The sequence below is a fragment of the Chiloscyllium plagiosum genome, unplaced genomic scaffold (assembly GCF_037043375.1).
Source record: "Chiloscyllium plagiosum isolate Xiang-an unplaced genomic scaffold, Cpla_swu_hap1 HiC_scaffold_35, whole genome shotgun sequence".
NCBI lineage: Eukaryota > Metazoa > Chordata > Chondrichthyes > Orectolobiformes > Hemiscylliidae > Chiloscyllium > Chiloscyllium plagiosum.
Genome location: NW_028270173.1, coordinates 11,719,307 through 11,739,081, shown reverse-complemented (window position 1 = coordinate 11,739,081; position 19,775 = coordinate 11,719,307). Strand labels below are relative to the sequence as shown.

At 60.3% G+C, this 19,775-nt stretch overlaps 1 protein-coding gene across 1 annotated transcript in view; it reads right to left on the bottom strand.

Annotated features, from left to right (window-relative positions):
• Nucleotides 1-5,291: 5,291 nt before the first annotated feature.
• Nucleotides 5,292-19,775, bottom strand: part of LOC148140064 (nuclear factor 7, brain-like) — a 40,581-nt gene continuing 26,097 nt past the window's right edge. The window contains exon 6 of the mRNA XM_087979239.1: nt 5,292-6,006. Coding sequence (XP_087835365.1) covers nt 5,492-6,006 — 515 coding nt within the window. The 3' untranslated portion in view covers nt 5,292-5,491. The remainder of the gene's footprint in view (nt 6,007-19,775) is intronic.

Below are 19,775 nucleotides of genomic sequence, written 5' to 3'. Positions count from 1 at the left end.
GATGTGGACATTGCTGGCTGGGACCAGCTCTCCGGGTTCTCAAGGAACCCCTCCCCCAGGTCCCCCTCCCCATTTTGCACTACCACCCCTCTCCCCCAAAGGCTGAGCTCCCACAGCTGAGTGATGGAGGACATTCGGTCCCTCAAGTGGTGACTGGAATCTTCTCAAGGGTCATGCCCGGGTGGGGGTGGGGTTCTTGCAGCCATCAGACCAGAATTGCATACAGTATTCCAACAGTGGCCTCACCAGTGTCCTGTACAGCCTCAACATGACCTCCCAACTCCGTTACTCAATGCACTATCCAATAAAGGAAAGCATACCAAACGCCTTCTTCACTCTCCTATCTACCTGCAACTCCACTTTCAAGGAAATTGAAACCTGCACTCCAAGGTCACTTTCTCCCAAGTGTATAACTCCTGCCCTGATTTGCCTTTCCAAAATGCAGTGCCACACATTTATCTAAATTAAATTCCATGTGCCACTCCTCAGCCAATTGACCCATCTGACCAAGAGTCTAGATTAGAGTCGTGCTGGAAAAGCACAGCAGTTCTGGCAGCATCCGAGGAGCAGCGAAATCAACGTTTCGGGCAAAAGCCCTTCATCAGGAATACAGGCGGAGAGCCTGAAGGGTGGAGAGATAAATGAGAGGAGGGTGGGGGTGGGGAGAGAGTAGCATAGAGTACAATAGGTGAATGAGGGAGGAGATGAAGGTGACAGGTCAGGGGGGAGGGTGGAGTGGATAGGTGGAAAAGAAGATAGGCAGGTAGGACAAGTCATGGGGACAGTGCTGAGCTGGAAGTTTAGAACTGGGGTGAGGTGGGGGAAGGGGAAATGAGGAAACTGTTGAAGTCCACATTGATGCCCTGGGGTTGAAGTGTTCCGAGGCGGAAGATGAGGCGTTCTTCCTCCAGGCGTCTGGTGATGACGGAGCGGCGGTGAAGGAGGCCCAGGACCTCCATGTCCTCGGCAGAGTGGGAGGGGGAGTTGAAATGTTGGGCCACAGGGCGTTGTGATTGATTGGTGTGGGTGTCCCAGAGATGTTCCCTAAAGCGCTCTGCTAGGAGGCACCCAGTCTACCCAATGTAGAGGAGACCGCATCGGGAGCAACGGATACAATAAATGACATTGGGTGGATGTGCAGGTAAAACTTTGATGGATGTGGCAGGTTCCTTTAGAGCCTTGGATGGAGGTGAGGGAGGAGATGTGGGCGCAGGTTTTACAGTTCCTGCGGTGGCAGGGGAAAGTGCCAGGATGGGAGGGTGGGTTGAAGGGGGGCATGGACCTGACCAGGTAGTCACGGAGGGAACGGTCTTTGTGGAAGGCAGAGAGGGGTGGGGAGGGAAATATATCCCTGGTGGTGGGGTCTGTTTGGAGGTGGCGGAAATGTCGGCAGATGATTTGGTTTATGCAGAGGTTGGTAGGGTGGAAGGTGAGCACCAGGGGCGTTCTGTCCTTGTTATGGTTGGAGGGTTGGGGTCTGAGGGCAGAGCTGCGGGATGTGGACAAGGTGCAATGGAGGGCATCTTTAACCACGTGGGAAGGGAAATTGCGGTCTCTAAAGAAGGAGGCCATCTGGTGTGTTCTGTGATGGAACTGGTCCTCCTGGGAGCAGATACGGAGGAGGCGGAGGAATTGGGAATACGGGGATGGCATTTTTTCAGGAGGGTACGGTGGGAAGAGGTGTAATCCAGGTAGCTGTGGGAGTCGGTGGGTTTGTAAAAAATATCAGTGTCAAGTTGGTCGTCATTAATGGAGATGGAGAGGTCCAGGAAGGGGAGGGAGGTGTCGGAGATGGTCCAGGTAAATTTAAGGTCAGGGTGGAATGTGTTGGTGAAGTTGATGAATTGCTCAATCTCCTCACGGGAGCACGAGTTGGTGCCAATGCAGTCATCAATGTAGCGGAGGACGAGGTGGGGAGTGGTGCCGGTGTAATTACGGAAGATCAACTGCTCTACGTAGCCAACAAAGAGACAGGCATAGCTGGGGCCCATACGTGTGCCCATGGCTACCCCTTTGGTCTGGAGGAAGTGGGAGGATTCAAAGGAGAAATTGTTATGGGTGAGCACCAGTTCGGCCAAACGAATGAGAGTGTCAGTGGAAGGGTACTGTTGGGGACGTCTGGAGAGGAAGAAACAGAGGGCTTGGAGGCCCTGGTCATGGCGGATGGAGGTGTAGAGGGGGTGGATATCCATGGTGAAGATGAGGCGTTGGGGGCCGGGGAAACGGAATCCTTGGAACAGGTGGAGGGCGTGGGTGGTGTCTCGAACGTATGTGGGGGATTCCTGGACTGGGGGGGATAGGACAGTGTCGAGGTAGGTAGAGATGAGTTCAGTGGGGCAGGAGCATGCTGAGACAATGGGTCGGCCAGGGTGGTCAGGCTTGTGGATCTTGGGAAGGTGGTAGAACCGGGCTGTGCGGGGTTCCTGGACTATGAGGTTGGAAGCTGTGGGTGGGAGATCTCCTGAGGTGATGAGGTTCTGTATGGTCTGGGAGATGATGGTTTGGTGATGGGGGGGTGGGGTCATGGTCGAGGGGGCGGTAGGAAGAGGTGTCCTCGAGTTGGCGTTTGGCTTCAGCGCGTCAGACTACCACTGCGCCCCCTTTATCTGCTGGCTTGATGGTGAGGTTGGGATTGGAGCAGAGGGATTGGAGGGCTGCGCGTTGTGAGGGTGAGAGGTTAGAGTGGGGGAGGGGGGTCAACAGGTTGAGGCGGTTAGTGTCCCGGCGGCAGTTGGAAATGAAGAGGTCGAGGCCGGGTAATAGGCCAGCACGGGGTGTCCAGGTGGATGCAGTGTGTTGGAAGTGGGCAAAGGGGTCCTCAGAAGGTGGGCGGGAGTCCTGATTGGGAAAGTAAGCTCGGAGGCGGAGGCAACGGAAGAAGTATTCGACGTCATGGCGTGTATTAAATTCATTGATGCGTGGACGGAGGGGGATGAAGGTGAGTCCTTTGCTGAGGACTGATCATTCGTCCTCAGTGAGGGAGAGGTCTGGAGGGATGGTGAAAACTCGGCAGGGCTGGGAGCTGGGATCTGGTGTGGGTGTGAAGCTGGGAGTGGGGGTGGAGCCTGTAACTGGAGTGGGTGTGGTGGTGGAGGTGGAGTCATGAGCAGGGGTGGTGTTCCCTTCAGGGTTCTGGGGGGGGGGGGGTGAGGATGGTGACAGTGGGATCAGTGGGAGGGTGGTTTCAGCAGAATGCAGGTGAGTGGCGTTTGTGGGGGCGGAAGTGGAAGCAGTGGGGGGGGGGGCGGAAGTCACTGAGCGTGTGACATCAGCGATGATGTGAGGGGCGGAAGTGATGTCATGTGTGGTGCATGAGGAATTGTGAGGGGCAGAAGTGGCTGTGGGAGCGGCCATGATGGGGATGGAAGTGACGTCATCCATCACCGTGGGGATGGTGGCTGCAGCAGCCGCATGGCTAAAGGCGTCCGAGCAGTTCCAGAGGCCGGGGGAATCTACTGGAATGTTTCAGGAATGCTGGCTATGGAGGTGGGTAGATAAAAGTTTGTTGTACTTACAGTTTTTGATGTTTGAGATGGAGTTGAAATACTGTTTGTTGAGAGTATAAATTCTCCTGAGGATGTAGTACAGAGTGGGTCCTTTGCAATTCTGAGAGAGTGTGGCCCTCAGCTGAGGCAGGGCTGACTGTAGCGAGGTTAGGTGCCGGCGCATTGCTGCGAGCGTGGAGCGGAGGAGCTTGAAGGAGAACCGTTGCTGGTGTTTTTGAATCTGTAGTCTGTACTGTTTGTCCTGTTCGGGTCCGAACTCTGCTGGTTTAAAGGTGGTCCGGAGTCTGTGTGGGATGAGTTGGTTACGGAGGCAGGCACTGAGGAAGCAAATGTGGCTGTGGTACCGAGTTTGTTTCACGACATGGTTGAAGAGCTTCAGGGCAGAGGAAATAACCTGGGAGTTGCAGTGGGAGAGGGACTCCCTGAGATTCTTGTAGAGAGAGGAGGAAAACTTCTTCAAGGCAGGCATCCTTGCAAGAGGATTCGCGGTAGGGTTAAAATCAACGAGGTAAAAACAATGACTGCAGATGCTGGAAATCAGATTCTGGATAAGAGTGGTGCTGGAGAAGCACAGCAGGTCAGGCAGCATCCGAGGAGCAGGAAAATCGACGTTTCGGGCAAAAGCCCTTCATCAGGAATACAGGCAGAGAGCCTGAAGGGTGGAGAGATAAGTGAGAGGAGGGTTGGGGTGGGGAGAAAGTAGCATAGAGTGGACACTAGGAAATTGTTTCTGTTAGGCGGGGAGACTAGGACCCGTGGACACAGCCTTAGAATTAAAGGGGGTCAATTCAGAACAGAAATGCAGAGACATTTCTTCAGCCAGAGAGTGGTGGGCCTGTGGAACTCATTGCCACAGAGTGCAGTGGAGGCCGGGACGCTAAATGTCTTCAAGGCAGAGATTGATAAATTCTTGATGTCACAAGGAATTAAGGGCTATGGGGAGAATGCGGGTAAGTGGAGTTGAAATGCCCATCAGCCATGATTGAATGGCGGAGTGGACTCGATGGGCCGAATGGCCTTACTTCCATTCCTATGTCTTATGGTCTTATAGAGTACAATAGGTGAGTGGGGGAGGGGATGAAGGTGATGGGTCAGAGAGGAGAGTGGAGTGGATAGTTGGAAAAGGAGATAGGCAGGTAGGACAAGCCGAAAGTTTGGAGCTGGGGTGAGATGGGGGAAGGGGAAATGAGGAAACTGGTGAAGTCCACATTGATGCCCTGGGGTTGAAGTGTTCCGAGGCGGAAGATGAGGCGTTCTTCCTCCAGGCGTCTGGTGGTGAGGGAGACCCAGGACCTCCAATTTACAAATTGATTGATGATGCTCGGAGCCTTTTCAGACACACGGTACAGACCGCCACCGCCTGGCGGGAGACGGTACTGCGGCCCAATATCATTCAGTAACAATTCCATCCAGCAGATGGCGGTGACACACAAACAAATTCTGGAAATCTGAAATAAAATCAGACAATGTTGCAAATCCTCAGCAGGTCAGGCAGCATCTGTGCACAGAGAACCGGAGTTAACGGGCAGTTTAACATTTGGGATAATGCATATCCTGGGAGAGAGTGGATTCTGTGGAATTCCCCGCCCCAATAATACAAGCATCTCAGTGGAGCATGCTATGTAAATGCAGCTTTGTCACACTTGTCAGGATTTCATGTTCCGGGTGCAGAGTGAGAAATGGAAACACAGAAATACCAGCTCCAGACTGGGAAACAGGTGAAGAGATGGAGGATGGACTGAAGCAGGGAGTAAATGAAGGAAGGAGAGACACAAGATATTTAATTTACTTTTTATTTTCACCATCTGACATTTATATTTGTATCTGATTTATTGACAGTTTGGTTGTGATGTTACAAAGTATAATCTCAGAATTCAATGACACATTCAATAACATCCTGTTGTCAATGGGAGGTTTCTGACCCCAATCCCTGACCCAGACCCTAAACCCGGGGGTCATTGTGAGGTCAGGGAGGCCCCGCCCCTTTAACAGCTGATTCTCAGAAACAGGTTTAAACCCCAAACCTCGAAGAAAGGATAAAGTTTCCCAGTGAATTTATTCCCAATGAAGGTGTGGAGATGGGACTTGGTGTCCACGTTGTAAAATGAAACTGTCCCAGATTCATAACTGAGATAAACTCCCACCTTCCTGGGGATCAGACCGACACAGAGAGAGGATTGAGGAGAGGAGTTTATATAAAACTGATCCCCATCCCGGCCCATGGTCCAGAATCCATTCTCCGGGATCAGACTGAGCAGTCTCTTCCTCTCCACAGACTCTGAGGCTACTCCCAGACTCCAGTCCCAATTCCCCCCAACCTCCACCTCCCAGTAATGTCTCCCTGATGTGAATCCCTCTGATCCCAGGGCACAGGGATGGTCTGTAAACCTCTTCTCGGTGTCAGGGAGACTCCTCCGGGTCTCGGTCCGTCTCAAACTCTTCAGATTCTCAGAGACCTCGAGCCGAGGATTCGCTGTTTCCACATCCAGGGTCACAGAGACTGGGAGAGAAACACAGAGAGTTAAAGACAGTCCCTGGGTCTGGGTCTGGGTCTGGGTCTGTGGGTGTGGGGTGGACGAGGTCAGTGTAAGGTGTGGGGGAGGTGTGTGAGGGGGTTGGGGGATGTGTGTTCGAGGGGAGGGGGAGGTGTATGTGAGGAGGGAGGTGTGTGTGGGGATGGAAGGGGAGCGGAGTGTGTGTGGGGGAGGGGGGAAGTGTGTGTGAGGGGGAGGGGGGAGTGTGTGTGAGGGGGAAGGGTGGAAGGTGTGAGAAACAAAAGCTCACTCACTTTAATAATTTCAGTCCGAGTCAAATATCTGAATCAGCCATTTATTTATACACCTATAGGTGGGTGCTTTGTCTCATTACCAGGTAAGGCAATGACAAAATGCACAGTATATCCCAAAAAACCCTTGCAATTTATACTGTTTTTTCCCATATGTTTTCCTTATTCCATTGTCTGTTCCCTGCTTCGCTTACGTCACTCATTTCCTTAAGACTTATCCCACAACTTCTGTTTATCCTGTCTTGTCCGTGACAAACTCTTATCTCTGACTCCCATAAGGGTGTTTGACGTCAGTCTATTGTAGATTATTGATTAGGCATATCTTTTCTTCTATCAGCATCTATTTCCATCCAGAGGCCACTTTGACCTCTTTAATTAGGGTTTGTTCCTGTCTCTCCGTGTAGGGGGAAACAGATGTTTTCCTGTTTGCCCACATATCCACCATTGTTCTGTATTCACGTCTCATGCTAACATATCATTTCTTTTTGCTGAATATCTATTTTCTCATTCCTGTTCTGTATCAGAATTTATACTTGCAGAAATAACATTAATTCATTTATATCCCACAAAGGGGAGCGGTGTGAGTGTGAGGGGGAAGTGTGTGTGAGGGGGAGGGGGAAGTGTGTGTGGGGGAGAGGGGGAGGTGTGGTGGGATTGGAGGGGGAAAGTGTGTGGGGGGAGGGAAGGGTGGAGAGGGAACGGGAGGTGTGTGGGGTTGGAGGGGGAGGTGTGTGGGGGGAGGGGGAGGTGTGTGTGGGGGGAGGGGGAGGTGTGTGTGGGGGGAGGGGATGGTGTGTGTGGATGGGGAGGGGGAGGTGTGTGTGGGGGGAGGGAGAGGTGTGTGTTGGGGAGGGGTGTGTGTGGGGAGGGGTAGGTGTGTGTGTGTGTGTGGGGGAGGGGGATGTGTTGGTGGGGAGGGGGATGTGGGTGTAGGGGGGAGGGGGATGTGTTGGTGGGGAGGGGGATGTGGGTGTAGGGGGGAGGGGGAGGTGTGGGAGGGGGATGTTGGTGTGGGGGGAGGGGGAGGTATGGGGGGGAGGAGGGGGAGTGGGGAGGTGTGTGTGGGGGGAGGGGGAGGTGTGTGTGGGGGAGGGGGAAGTGTGTGTGGGGGAGGAGGATGTGGGTGTGGGGGGAGGGGAGGTGTGTGTGGGGCGGAGGGGGATGTGTGTGGTGGGAGGGGGAGGTGTGTGTGGGGGAGAGGGAGGTGTGAGTGAGGGGGGGAGAGGTTGTGGGGGAGAGGGGTGTGTGTGGGGGTGAGGGGATGTGTGTGGGGGGGAGGGGGGGGTGTGTGTGTGGGGGAGGGGTGTGTGTGTGTGTGGGGGGAGGGACGGATGGTGAGGGAACGGGAGGTGTCTGGGGTTGGAGGGTGTGTGTGTGTGGGTGGGGGAGGTGTGTGTGGGTGTGGGGGGAGGGGAGGTGTGTGTGGGGCGGAGGGGGATGTGTGTGGTGGGAGGGGGAGGTGTGTGTGGGGGAGAGGGAGGTGTGAGTGAGGGGGGGGAGAGGTTGTGGGGGGACGGGGATTTTGTGGGGGAGAGGGGTGTGTGTGGGGGTGAGGGGATGTGTGTGGGGGGGAGAGGGGGGGTGTGTGTGTGGGGGAGGGGTGTGTGTGTGTGGGGGGGGGAGGGACGGATGGTGAGGGAACGGGAGGTGTCTGGGGTTGTAGGGTGTGTGTGTGTGTGTGGGGATGTGTGGGAGGGGGATCTGTGGGAGTGGGATATGTGTGTGGGTGGGGAGGGGATTGTGTGTGTGCGAGAGAGAGGGGGATGTGTGTTAGAGGGCTGGAGTGGGATGTATGTGTGTGTGTGATGTGTGTGTGCGTGGGGCAGGGGGGATGTGTGTGTGTGGGTTGGGGAGGGGGATGTGTGTGGGGGGGGAGGGCAATGTGTGTGTGGGGGGGGATGTGTGTGTGGGGGTGGATGTGTGTGTGGGGAGAGGGGGATGTGTGTTGGGGGGGAGGATGTGTGTGTGTGGGGGAGGGTGTGTGTGGGGGGGGAGGGGGTGTGTGTGGTGGGGGGAAGGGGGTGTGTGGGGGGGTGGAGGGGGATGTGTGGGGGGAGGGGTGTGTGTGTGGGGGGGAGGGGGATGTGTGTGTGGGGTTGGGAGAGGGGTGTGTGTTGGTGGGGGAGGGGGATGTCTGTGTGGGTGGGGTGGGGGGATGTGTGTGGGTGGGTGGGGGAGGGGGATGGGTGTGTGGAGGGGGAGGGGATGTGTTTGTGGGGGAGGGGGATATGTGTGTGTGGGGAGGAGGATGTGTGTGTGGGGGGGGGGTGGGGGATGTGTGTGTGGGGGTGGGAGAGGGGTGTGTGTGGGGGGGGGGGGTGGGGCTGAGGATGTGTGTGTGGATGGGGGAGGGGAATGTGTGTGTGGGGGTGGGAGAGGGGTGTGTGTGTGTGGGTGGGGTGGGGCATGTGTGTGGGTGGGTGGGGGAGGGGGATGGGTGTGTGGAGGGGGAGGGGGATGTGTTTGTGGGGGGAAGGGGATATGTGTGTGGGGGCAGGGGGATGTGTGTGTGGGGGCGGGGATGTGTGTGTGGGGGTGGGAGAGGGTTGTGTGTGTGGGGGGGGGTTGGGGCGGGGGAAGTGGGTGTGGGTGGGGGAGGGGAATGTGGGGGGGGATGTGTATGGGGAGAGAATGTGTGTGGGGGGAGGGGGATGTGTGTGGGGGGGAGGGGGATGTGTGTGGGGGGGTGGGGGATGTGTGTGTGGGGAGGAGGGGGTGTGTGTGGGGAGGAGGGGTGTGTGTGGCTGGGGGAGGGGGATGTGTGTGTGGGGGGAGGGGGATATGTGTGTGTGGGGAGGGGATGTGTGTGGGGGGGAGGGGTATGTGTGTGGGGGTGGGAGAGGAGTGTGTGTGTGTGTGTGTGGGGGGGGGTGGGGCGGAGGAAGTGTGTGTGGGTGGGGGAGGGGAATGTGTGTGTGGGGGTGGGAGAGGGGTGTGTGTGTGTGTGTGTGGGTGGGGTGGGGGGATGTGTGTGGGTAGGAAGGGGAGGGGGATGGGTGTGTGGAGGGGGGAGGGGGATGTGTTTGTGGGGGGAAGGGGATATGTGTGTGGGGGCAGGGGGATGTGTGTGGGGGGGGAGGGGGATGTGTGTGTGGGGGGGTGGCGCGGGGGAAGTGGGTGTGTGGGTGGGGAGGTGAATGTGTGGGAGGGGAATGTGTGTGGGGGGGGTATGTGTGTGGGGGGGAGGGGGATGTGTGTGTGGGGGGGGAGGGGGATGTGTGTGTGGGGGGGGTGGGGGATGTGTGTGGGGGGGAGGGGGATGTGTGTGTGGGGAGGAGAGGTGTGTGTGTGGGTGGAGGAGGGGTGTGTGTGTGGGTGGAGGAGGGGTGTGTGTGGCTGGGGGAGGGGGATGTGTGTGTGGGGGTGGTAGGGGGATGTGTGTGTGGAGGGGGAGGGGGATGTGTGTGTGTGGAGGTGGGAAGGGGATGTGTGTGGGTGGGTAAGGAGGATGTGTCGGGGGGGGATGTGCGTGTAGGGGGGAGGGGTGTGTGTGTGTGGGGGGGGGGTAGGTGAATGTGGGGGGAGGGGGGTTGTGTCTGTGTGGCTGGGAGGGGGATATGTGTGTGTGGAGGGGGAGGGGATGTGTGTGTGTGTGTGGAGGGGGAGGGGATGTGTGTGTGTGGTGTGTGTGTGTGGGGGGGGGATGTGTGTGTGTGGGGGAATGTGTGTGTGGGGGAGGAGGGGGATATATGTGTGGAGGGGGAGGGGGATATGTGTGTGGGAGGGGAGGGGGATGTGTGTGGGGGGAGGGGGGTGTGTGTGTGTGGGAGGGGAGGGGATGTGTGTGTGTAGGGGATGCGCATGTGTTGGGGGAGAGGGGTATGCGTTTGAGGGGGGGAGGGGAGGGATGTATGGGAGGGGGTTGTGTGTGTGAAAGGGAGGGGGATGTGTGTTAGGGGGGTGGAGGGGGATGTATGTGTGTGGGGGTGGGAGGGAGATGTGTGTGGGGGATGTGTGCGTGTGGGGGGGAGAGGGGGATGTGTGTGTGTGGGGGGGGGGATGTGCATGTGTGGGGAAGGGGAATGGGTGTGTGTGGGGGGATGTGTGTGTGGGGGGGAGGGAGATATGTGTGTGTGGGGGGGGATGTGCATGTGTGGGGGGGATGTGTGTGTTGGGGGAGTAAAGTGTGTGGGGGGAGGGGGATATGTGTGTGCGGGGGGGAGGGAGATGTGTATGTGGGGTGGAGAGGGGGATGTCTGTGTGGGTGGTGGAGGGGGATGTGTGTGTGTGGGTGGGGGAGGGGGTCTGTGTGGGGGGAGAGGGGTATGCAAGTGGGGGGGGAGTGGGGATGTGTGGGAGGGGGATGTGTGTGTGGGTGGGGAGCGGGTTGTGTGTGTGGGAGAGAGGGGGATGTGTGTTAGGGGGCTGGAGTGGGATGTATGTGTGTGTGTGTGGGCGGAGGGAGATGTGTGTGGGGGATGTGTGTGTGCGTGGGGCAGGGGGGATGTGTGTGTGTGGGTTGTGGAGGGGGATGTGTGTGTGGGGGGGAGGGGGAAGTGTGTGTGGGGGGGGAGGGGAATGTGTGTGTGTGTGGGGGGAGAATGTGTGTGTGGGGGGGATGTGTGTGTGTGGGGGGCAGGGGTGTGTGTGTGTGGCGGGGGAGGGGGCTGTGTGTGTGTTTGTGGGGAGGATGTGTGTGTGGGGAGGATGTGTGTGTGTGGGGGAGGGGAATGTATGTGTGTGTGTGGGGAGGATGTGTGTGTGTGGGGGATGTGTGTGTGGCGAGGAGGAGGATGTGTGTGTGTGGGGGGCAGGGGGATGTGTGTGTGGAGTCGGGAAGGGGATGTGTGTGTGGGGGGAGGGTGTGTGTGTGTGTGAGGGGGAGGGTGTGTGTTGGGTGAGGGGGTGTGTGTTGTGGGGGAAAGGGGGTGTGTGTGGGGGTGGAGGGGGATGTGTGGGGGGAGGGGAATGTGTGTGGGGGAGGGGGATGTGTGTGGGGGGGTGGGAGAGGGGTGTGTGTGTGTGGGGGGGGGGGAAGGGGGATGTGTGTGTGGGTAGGGCGGGGAGATGTGGGTGGGTGGGTGGGGGAGGGGGATGGGTGTGTGGAGGGGATGTGTTTGTGGGGGGGAGGGGGATATGTGTGTGGGGGCAGGGGTGTGTGTGTGTGTGTGGGTGGGGGGAGGGGGATGTGTGTGTGTGGGGGTGGGGCGAGGGAAGTGGGTGTGTAGGTGGGGGAGGTGGAGGGGAATGTGTGTGGGGGTGAATGTGTGTGGGGGGAGCGGGATGTGTGTGTGTGGGGTGGGGGATGTGTGTGGGGGGAGGGGGATGTGTGTGGGGGGGGTGGGGATGTGTGTGGGTGGGATGGGATGTGTGTGTGGGGAGGAGGGGTATGTGTGTGTGTGGGGAGGAGGGGTGTGTGTGTGGGTGGAGGAGGGGTGTGTGTGTGGGTGGAGGAGGGGTGTGTGTGGGTGGAGGAGGGGTGTGTGTGTGTGGGTGGGGGATGTGTGTGGGGGGAGGGGGATGTGTGTGGGGGGGGTGGGGATGTGTGTGGGTGGGATGGGGATGTGTGTGTGGGGAGGAGGGGTATGTGTGTGTGTGGGGAGGAGGGGTTTGTGTGTGGGTGGAGGAGGGGTGTGTGTGTGGGTGGAGGAGGGGTGTGTGTGGGTGGGGGAGGGGGATGTGTGTGTTGGGGGGGAGGGGAATGTGTGTGTGGAGGGGGGAGGGGGATGTGTGTGTGGAGGCGGGAAGGGGATGTGTGTGGGTGGGTGAGGGGGTTGTGTGTGGGGGGGAGGGGGATGTGCGTGTAGGGGGATGTGTGTGTGTGGGGGGAGAGGAATGTGGAGGGAGGGGGATGTGTCTGTGTGGCTGGGAGGGCGATGTGTGTAAGGGGGGGGGTTGAGGGGGATGTGTGTGTGTGGAGGGGAAGGGGATATGTGTGTGTGTGTGTGGAAGGTGAGGGGATGTGTGTGTGTGGGGTGTGTGTGTGTGTGGGGGTGGGGATGTGTGTGTGGGGGGGATGTGTGTGTGGGGGGGAGGGGTATGTGTGTGGAGGGGGAGGGAGATATGTGTGTGGGAGCGGAGGGGGATGTGTGTGGGGAGGGGGATATGGGTGTTTGGGGGGGAGGGGATGTGTGTGTGTAGGGGGAGGGGGATGTGTGTGTGTGGGAGAGGGTGCCTGTGTTGGGGGAGAGGGGTATGCGTGTGTGGGGGGAGAGGGGAGGGATGTATGGGAGGGGGTTGTGTGTGTGTGGGAAGGAGGGGGATGTGTGTTAGGGGGGTGGAGGGGGATGTATGTGGGTGGGGGTGGGAGGGAGATGTGTGTGTGTGGCGGAGAGGGGGATGTGTGGGGGGGGAGGGGGATGTGTGTGTGTGTGGGTGGTGGAGGGGGACGTGTGTGTGGGGGGAGGGGAATGGATGTGTGTGGGGGGATGAGTGTGTCTGTGAGGGATGTGTGTGTGTGGGGGGGATGAGTGTGTGTGTGGGGGATGTGTGTGTGTGGGGGGGATGAGTGTGTGGGGGGGAATGAGTGTGTGTGTGGGGGATATGTGTGTGGAGGGGGGAGGGGGATGTGTGTGTGGAGGCGGGAAGGGGATGTGTGTGGGTGGGTGAGGGGGATGTGTGTGGGGGGGAGGGGGATGTGCGTGTAGGGGGGAGGGGGATGTGTTGTGGGGGTTAGGGGAATGTGGGGGGAGGAGGATGTGTGTGTGTGTGGGGGGAGAGGAATGTGGAGGGAGGGGGATGTGTCTGTGTGGCTGGGAGGGGGATGTGTGTGTGTGGGGGGGTGAGGGGGATATGTGTGTGTGTGGAGGGGGAGGGGATATGTATGTGTGTGTGTGGAAGGTGAGGGGATGTGTGTGTGTGGGGTGTGTGTGTGTGTGTGGGGGGGTGGGCATGTGGGGGGGAGGGGATATGTGTGTGGAGGGGGAGGGAGATATGTGTGTGGGAGCGGAGGGGATGTGTGTGGGGGAGGGGGATATGTGTGTGTGGGGGGGAGGGGATGTGTGTGTGTAGGGGGAGGGGGATGTGTGTGTGGGGGGGAGAGCGCCTGTGTTGGGGGAGAGGGGTATGCGTGTGTGGGTGGAGAGGTGTATGCGTGAGGGTGGGGGGGATGGGAGGGATGTATGGGAGGGGGTTGTGTGTGTGTGGGAAGGAGGAGGATGTGTGTTAGGGGGGTGGAGGGGGATGTATGTGTGTGGGGGTGGGAGGGAGATGTGTGTGGGGGATGTGTGAGTGTGTGTGTGTGTGGGGGGGGGGAGAGGGGGATGTGTGGGGGGGAGGGGGATGTGTGTGTGTGGGTGGTGGAGGGGGACGTGTGTGTGGGGAGGGGAATGGGTGTGTGTGGGGGGGAAGAGTGTGTGTGTGTGGGGGATGTGTGTGTGTGGGGGGGATGAGTGTGTGTGTGGGGGATGTGTGTGTGTGTGGGGGGGATGAGTGTGTGTGTGGGGGATGTGTGTGTGTGGGGGGGATGAGTGTGTGTGTGGGGGATGTGTGTGTGGGGGGAGTGGGATATGTGTGTGTGGCTGGGGGATGTGTGTGTGGGGGGGATGTGTGAGTGTGTGTGTGGGGGGGGAATGTGTGTGTGTGGGGGGAGGGGGGTGTGTGTGGGGGGGAGGGTGTGTGTGTGGGGGGGGTGGAGGGGTGTGTGTGTGTGTGTGTGTGGAGGAGGTGTGTGTGTGTGTGTGTTTGGGGGAGGGGGATGTGTGTGGGGGGGATGGGGAGTGTGTGTGGTGGGGGGGAGGTGGATTTGTGTGTGTGGAGGGGGAGGGGATGTGTGTGTGTGGTTGGGGGAGGTGGATGTGTGTCGGGGGAGAGGGGGATGTGTGTGTGTGTAGGGGGAGGGGGATGTGTGTGTGGGGGGTAGAGGAATGTGGAGGGAGGGGGATGTGTGTGTGGAGAGGGGGATGTGTGTGTGGGGGGGAGGGGGATGTGTGAGTGGTGGGGAGGGGTATGTGTGTGGGGGGGAGGGGGGTGTGTGGGGGGGAGGGGGATGTGTGGGGGGGAGGGGGATGTGTGTGGGGGGGAAGGGGTGTGTGTGGGGGGGGGAGGGGGCCTGTGTGGGGGGAGAGGGGTATGCGTGTGTGGGGGGAGAGGGGTATGCGTGTGGGTGGGGGGGAGGGGAGGGATGTGTGTGTGTGGGTGGGGAGGGGATTGTGTCTGTGGGAGGGAGGGGGATGTGTGTTGCGGGGGTGGAGGGGGATAGATGTGTGTGTGGGCGGGAGGGAGATGTGTCTGGGGGATGTGTGTGTGTGTGGGTGGGCCAGGGGAATGTGTGTGTGGGGGATGTGTGTGTGTGGGTGGGACAGGGGAATGTGTGTGTGGGGGGAGGGGGATGTGTGTGGAGGGGAGGGGAATGTGTGTGTGTGTGGGTGGTGGAGGGGGTGTGTGTGTGTGTGGGGAGAGAGGTTGTGTGTGTGGGGGGGGAGGGGGATGTGTGTGTGGGTGGTGGGGTGTGTGTGTGCGTGGGGGGGAATGTGTGTGTGTGTGTGTGTGGGGGGGATGTGTGTGGAGGGGAGGGGGATATGTGTGTGTGTGTGGGGAGGTGGATTTCTGTGTGTGCGGGTGGGAGGGGGATGTTTGTGTGGGGGGGTTGGCAATGTGTGTCTGTGGGGGGGTGGGGGATGTGTGTGTGTGTGGGGTGGGGGATGTGTGTGTGTGTGTGTGGGAATGTGTGTGTGTGGGGGGGAGGGGGATATGTGTGTGGGGGGGTAGGGGGATATGTGTGTGGGGGGGAGGGGGATGTGTGTATGTGGGTGGGGGAGGAGATGTGTATGTGGGTGGTGGAGGGGGATGTGTGTGTGTGGGTGGGGGAGGGGGTCTGTGTGGGGGGAGAGGGGTATGCAAGTGGGTGGGGGGGAGTTGGGATGTGTGGGAGGGGGATGTGTCGGAGGGGGATGTGTGTGTGGGTGGGGAGGGGGTTGTGTGTGTGGGAGAGAGGGGGATGTGTGTTAGGGGGCTGGAGTGGGATGTATGTGTGTGTGTGGGCGGAGGGAGATGTGTGTGTGGGATGTGTGTGTGCGTGGGGCAGGGGGGATGTGTGTGTGTGGGTTGTGGAGGGGGATGTGTGTGTGGGGGGAGGGGGAAGTGTGTGTGGGGGGGAGGGGAATGTGTGTGTGGGGGGAGGGGAATGTGTGTGTGTGTGTGGGGAGGGGGATGTGTGTGTGGGGGGGGGAGGGGGATATGTGTGTGGGGCAGGAGGGGGATGTGTGTGTGGGGGGGGAGGGGGATATGTGTGTGTGGGGGGGAAGGGTATATGTGTGTGGGGCAGGAGGGCGATGTGTGTGTGTGGGTGAGGGAGGGGATGTGTGTGTGGGGGGGGAGGGCGATGTGTGTGTTGGTGGGGGAAGGGGATGTGGGTGTGGGTGGGGGAAGGGGATGTGTGTGTGTGGGGAGGGAGTGGGATGTGTCTGTGTGGCGGGGAGGGGGATGTGTGTGTGTGTGTAGGGGGGGATGAGACGGATGTGTGTGTGTGGGGGGGGGGAGGGGATGTGTGTGGGTGGGGGACGTGTGTGTGTTTGTGTGGGTGGGGGAGAGGGATATGTGTGTGTGTGTATGGGTGAGGGAAGGGGATGTGTGTGTGGGAGGGAGGGATGTGTGTGGGGGGAGGGGTGCGTGTGGGGGGGGAGGGGTGTGTGTGGGTGGGGCAGCGGGATGTGTGTGTGCGGGTGAGGGAGAGGTGTGTGTGTGGGGGGGAGGGGGGTGTGTGTGGGGGGAGGGTGTGTGTGTGGGGGGGGGGAGGAGGGGTGTGTGTGTGTGTGTGTGTGTGTGGAGGAGGTGTGTGTTTGGGGGAGGGGGATGTGTGTGGGGGGGATGGGGAGTGTGTGTGGTGTGGGGGGGAGGTGGATGTGTGTGTGTGGAGGGGGGAGGGGGATGTGTGTGGAGGGGGGAGGGGGATGTGTGTGTGTGTGGTTGGGGGAGGTGGATGTGTGTCGGGAGAGAGGGGGATGTGTGTGTGTAGGGGGAGGGGGATGTGTGTGTGGGGGGTAGAGGAATGTGGAGGGAGGGGGATGTGTGTGTGGGGGGTAGAGGAATGTGGGGGGGTGGGAGATGTGTGTGTGTGGGGTGGGGTGTGTGTGTGTGTGGGGGGGGGGAATGTGTGTGTGTGGGGGGGGAGGGGGATATGTGTGTGTGGGGGGGAGGGGGATATGTGTGTGGGGCAGGAGGGGGATGTGTGTGGGGGGGGAGGGGGATATGTGTGTGTGTGGGGGGGAAGGGTATATGTGTGTGGGGCAGGAGGGCGATGTGTGTGTGTGTGGGGGAGGGGGTTATGTGTGTGGGGGGGGAATGTGTGTGTGTGGGTGGGGGAGGGGGACGTGTGTGTGTGGGGAGGGGAGGGGGATATGTGTGTGGGGCAGGAGGGGGATGTGTGTGTGTGTGGGTGTGTGTGTGTGGGGGGGGATGTGTGTGTGTTTGTGTGGGTGGGGGAGAGGGATATGTGTGTGTGTGTATGGGTGAGGGAGGGGGATGTGTGTGTGGGAGGGAGGGGTATGTGTGGGGGGAGGGGTGTGTGTGGGGGGAGGGGTGTGTGTGTGGGGGGGAAGGGGATGTGTGTGGGTGGGGGACGTGTGTGTGTGGGTGGGGCAGCAGGATGTGTGTGTGGGGGTGAGGGAGAGGTGTGTGTGTGGGTGGGGGGGGTGTGTGGGGGAGGGGGTGTGTGTGGGGGGAGGGGTGTGTGTGTGTGTGTGGGTGAGGGAGGGGCATGTGTGTGTGTGTGGGAGGGGAGGGGGATGTATGTGTGGGGGGGAGGGTGATGTGTGTGTGGGGGTGAGGGATTTGTGTGTGTGTGGGGGTGAGTGGGGTGTGTGTGGGGGAGGATGTGTGTGGTGGGGAGAGGGGGATGTGTGTGGGGGGGAGGGGGTGTTTGTGGTGGGTGGAGGGGGATGTGTGGGTGGAGGGGAATGTGTGTGGGGGGAGGGAATGTGTGTGTGGGGGGAGGGGGGGTGTGTGTGGGGGTGGGAGAGGGGTTTGTGTGTGTGTGGGTGGGGGAGGGGGATGTGTGTGTGGGTGGGGCGGGGGACTGTGTGTGTGTGGGTGGGGGAGGGGGATGGGTGTGTGGAGGGGGTATGGCGATATGTGTGTGGGGGGAGGGGGAATGTATGTGTGTGTGGGGAGAGGGGGATGTGTGTGGGGGGGTGGGAGAGGGGTGTGTATGGGGGGGGTGGGGTGGAGAAGTGTGTTTGGGTGGGGGAGGGGGATGTGTGTGGAGGGAGGGGGATGTGTGTGGGGGGGGATGTGTGTGTGGGGGGAGGGGGATGTGTGTGGGGGGAGGAGGGGTGTGTGTGTGGGGTGGAGGGGTGTGTGTGTGGGGAGGAGGTGTGTGTGTGTGTGTGGAGGAGGGATGTGTGTGTGGGTGGGGGAGGCGGATGTGTGTGGGGGGTGTGGGGGTTGTGTGTGGTGGGGGGGAGGGGGATGTGTGAGTGGGTGTGGAGGGATGGGTGTGTGGAGGGGGATGTGTGTGTGTGGAGGGGCGAGGGGGATGTGTGTGTGTGGAGGCGGGAGGGGGATGTGTGTGGGTGGGTGAGGGGGATGTGTGTGGGTGGGGGAAGGGGATGTGTGTGGGGGGGAGGGAGATGTGTGTGTAGGGGGGAGGGGGATGTGTGTGTGGGGTGTAGAGGAATGTGGGGGGAGGGGGATGTGTGTGTGGGGGGAGAGGAATGTGGGGGGAGGGGGATGTGTCTGTGTGGCTGGGAGGGGGATGTGTGGGTGGGGGGTGAGGGGGATGTGTGTTTGTGTTTTTTTGGGGTGTGTGTGTGTGTGGGGGGGTGAGTGTGTGTGGGGGGGATGTGTGTTTGTGTGGGTGTGTGTGCGGGGGGTTGAGGGGGATATGTGTGTGGAGGGGGAGGGGGATGTGTGTGGGAGGGGAGGGGGATGTGTGTGGGGGGAGGGGGATGTGTGTGTGGGGGGAGGGGGATGTGTTTGTGTGGGGGTGAGGGGGATGTGTGTGTGGGGGGGGGATGGGGATATGTGTGTGGAGGGGGAGGGGGATATGTGTGTGGGAGGGGAGGGGGATGTGTGTGGGAGGGGAGGGGGATGTGTGTGGGAGGGGAGGGGGATGTGTGTGGGGGGAGGGGGATGTGTGTGTGGGGGGAGGGGGATGTGTGTGGGGGGAGGAGGGGTGTGTGTGTGTGTGGAGGAGGGATGTGTGTGTGGGTGGGGGAGGCGGATGTGTGTGGGGGGTGTGGGGGTTGTGTGTGGTGGGGGGGAGGGGGATGTGTGAGTGGGTGTGGAGGGATGGGTGTGTGGAGGGGGATGTGTGTGTGTGGAGGGGCGAGGGGGATGTGTGTGTGTGGAGGCGGGAGGGGGATGTGTGTGGGTGGGTGAGGGGGATGTGTGTGGGTGGGGGAAGGGGATGTGTGTGGGGGGGAGGGAGATGTGTGTGTAGGGGGGAGGGGGATGTGTGTGTGGGGTGTAGAGGAATGTGGGGGGAGGGGGATGTGTGTGTGGGGGGAGAGGAATGTGGGGGGAGGGGGATGTGTCTGTGTGGCTGGGAGGGGGATGTGTGGGTGGGGGGTGAGGGGGATGTGTGTTTGTGTTTTTTTGGGGTGTGTGTGTGTGTGGGGGGGTGAGTGTGTGTGTGTGGGATGTGTGTTTGTGTGGGTGTGTGTGCGGGGGGTTGAGGGGGATATGTGTGTGGAGGGGGAGGGGGATGTGTGTGGGAGGGGAGGGGGATGTGTGTGGGGGGAGGGGGATGTGTGTGTGGGGGGAGGGGGATGTGTTTGTGTGGGGGTGAGGGGGATGTGTGTGTGGGGGGGGGATGGGGATATGTGTGTGGAGGGGGAGGGGGATATGTGTGTGGGAGGGGAGGGGGATGTGTGTGGGAGGGGAGGGGGATGTGTGTGGGAGGGGAGGGGGATGTGTGTGGGGGGAGGGGGATGTGTGTGTGTGTGGTGGGAGGGGGATGTGTGTGTGGGGGGGAGGGGGCCTGTGTCGGGGGAGAGGGGTAGGCGTGTGTGGGGGGAGGGGGTATGCGTCTGGGTGGGGGGGAGGGGGGATGTGTGGGAGGAGGTTGTGTGTGTGGGAGGGAGGGGGATGTGTGTTAGGGGGGTGGAGGGGGATGTATGTGTGTGTGGGCGGGAGGGAGATGTGTGTGGGGGATGTGTGTGTGGGGGGCAGGGGGGATGTGTGTGTGTGTGGGGAGAGGGGGATGTGTGGGGGGAGGAGGATGTGTGTGTGTGGGTGGTGGAGGGAGATGTGTGTGTGGGGGAGGGGGATGGGTAGGTGTGGGGGGGGGGATATGTGTGTGTGGGGGGAATGTGTGTGTGGGGGGGAGGGGGATATGTGTGTGTGCGGGGGGGGGAGGGGGATATGTGAATGGGGGTGGGGAATGTGTGTGTGGGAGTGGGTGGGGTGTGTGGGTGGGGGGGATGTGTGTGTGGGGGGAGGGGGATGTGTGTGGGGGGAGGGGTGTGTGTGTGGGGAGGAGGTGTGTGTGTGTGGTTGGGGGAGGGGGATGTGTGTGGGGGGGATGGGGAGTGTGTGTGGTGGGGGGAGGTGGTTGTGTGTGTGGAGCGGGGGAGGTGGATGTGTGTGGGGGGGGAGGGGGATGT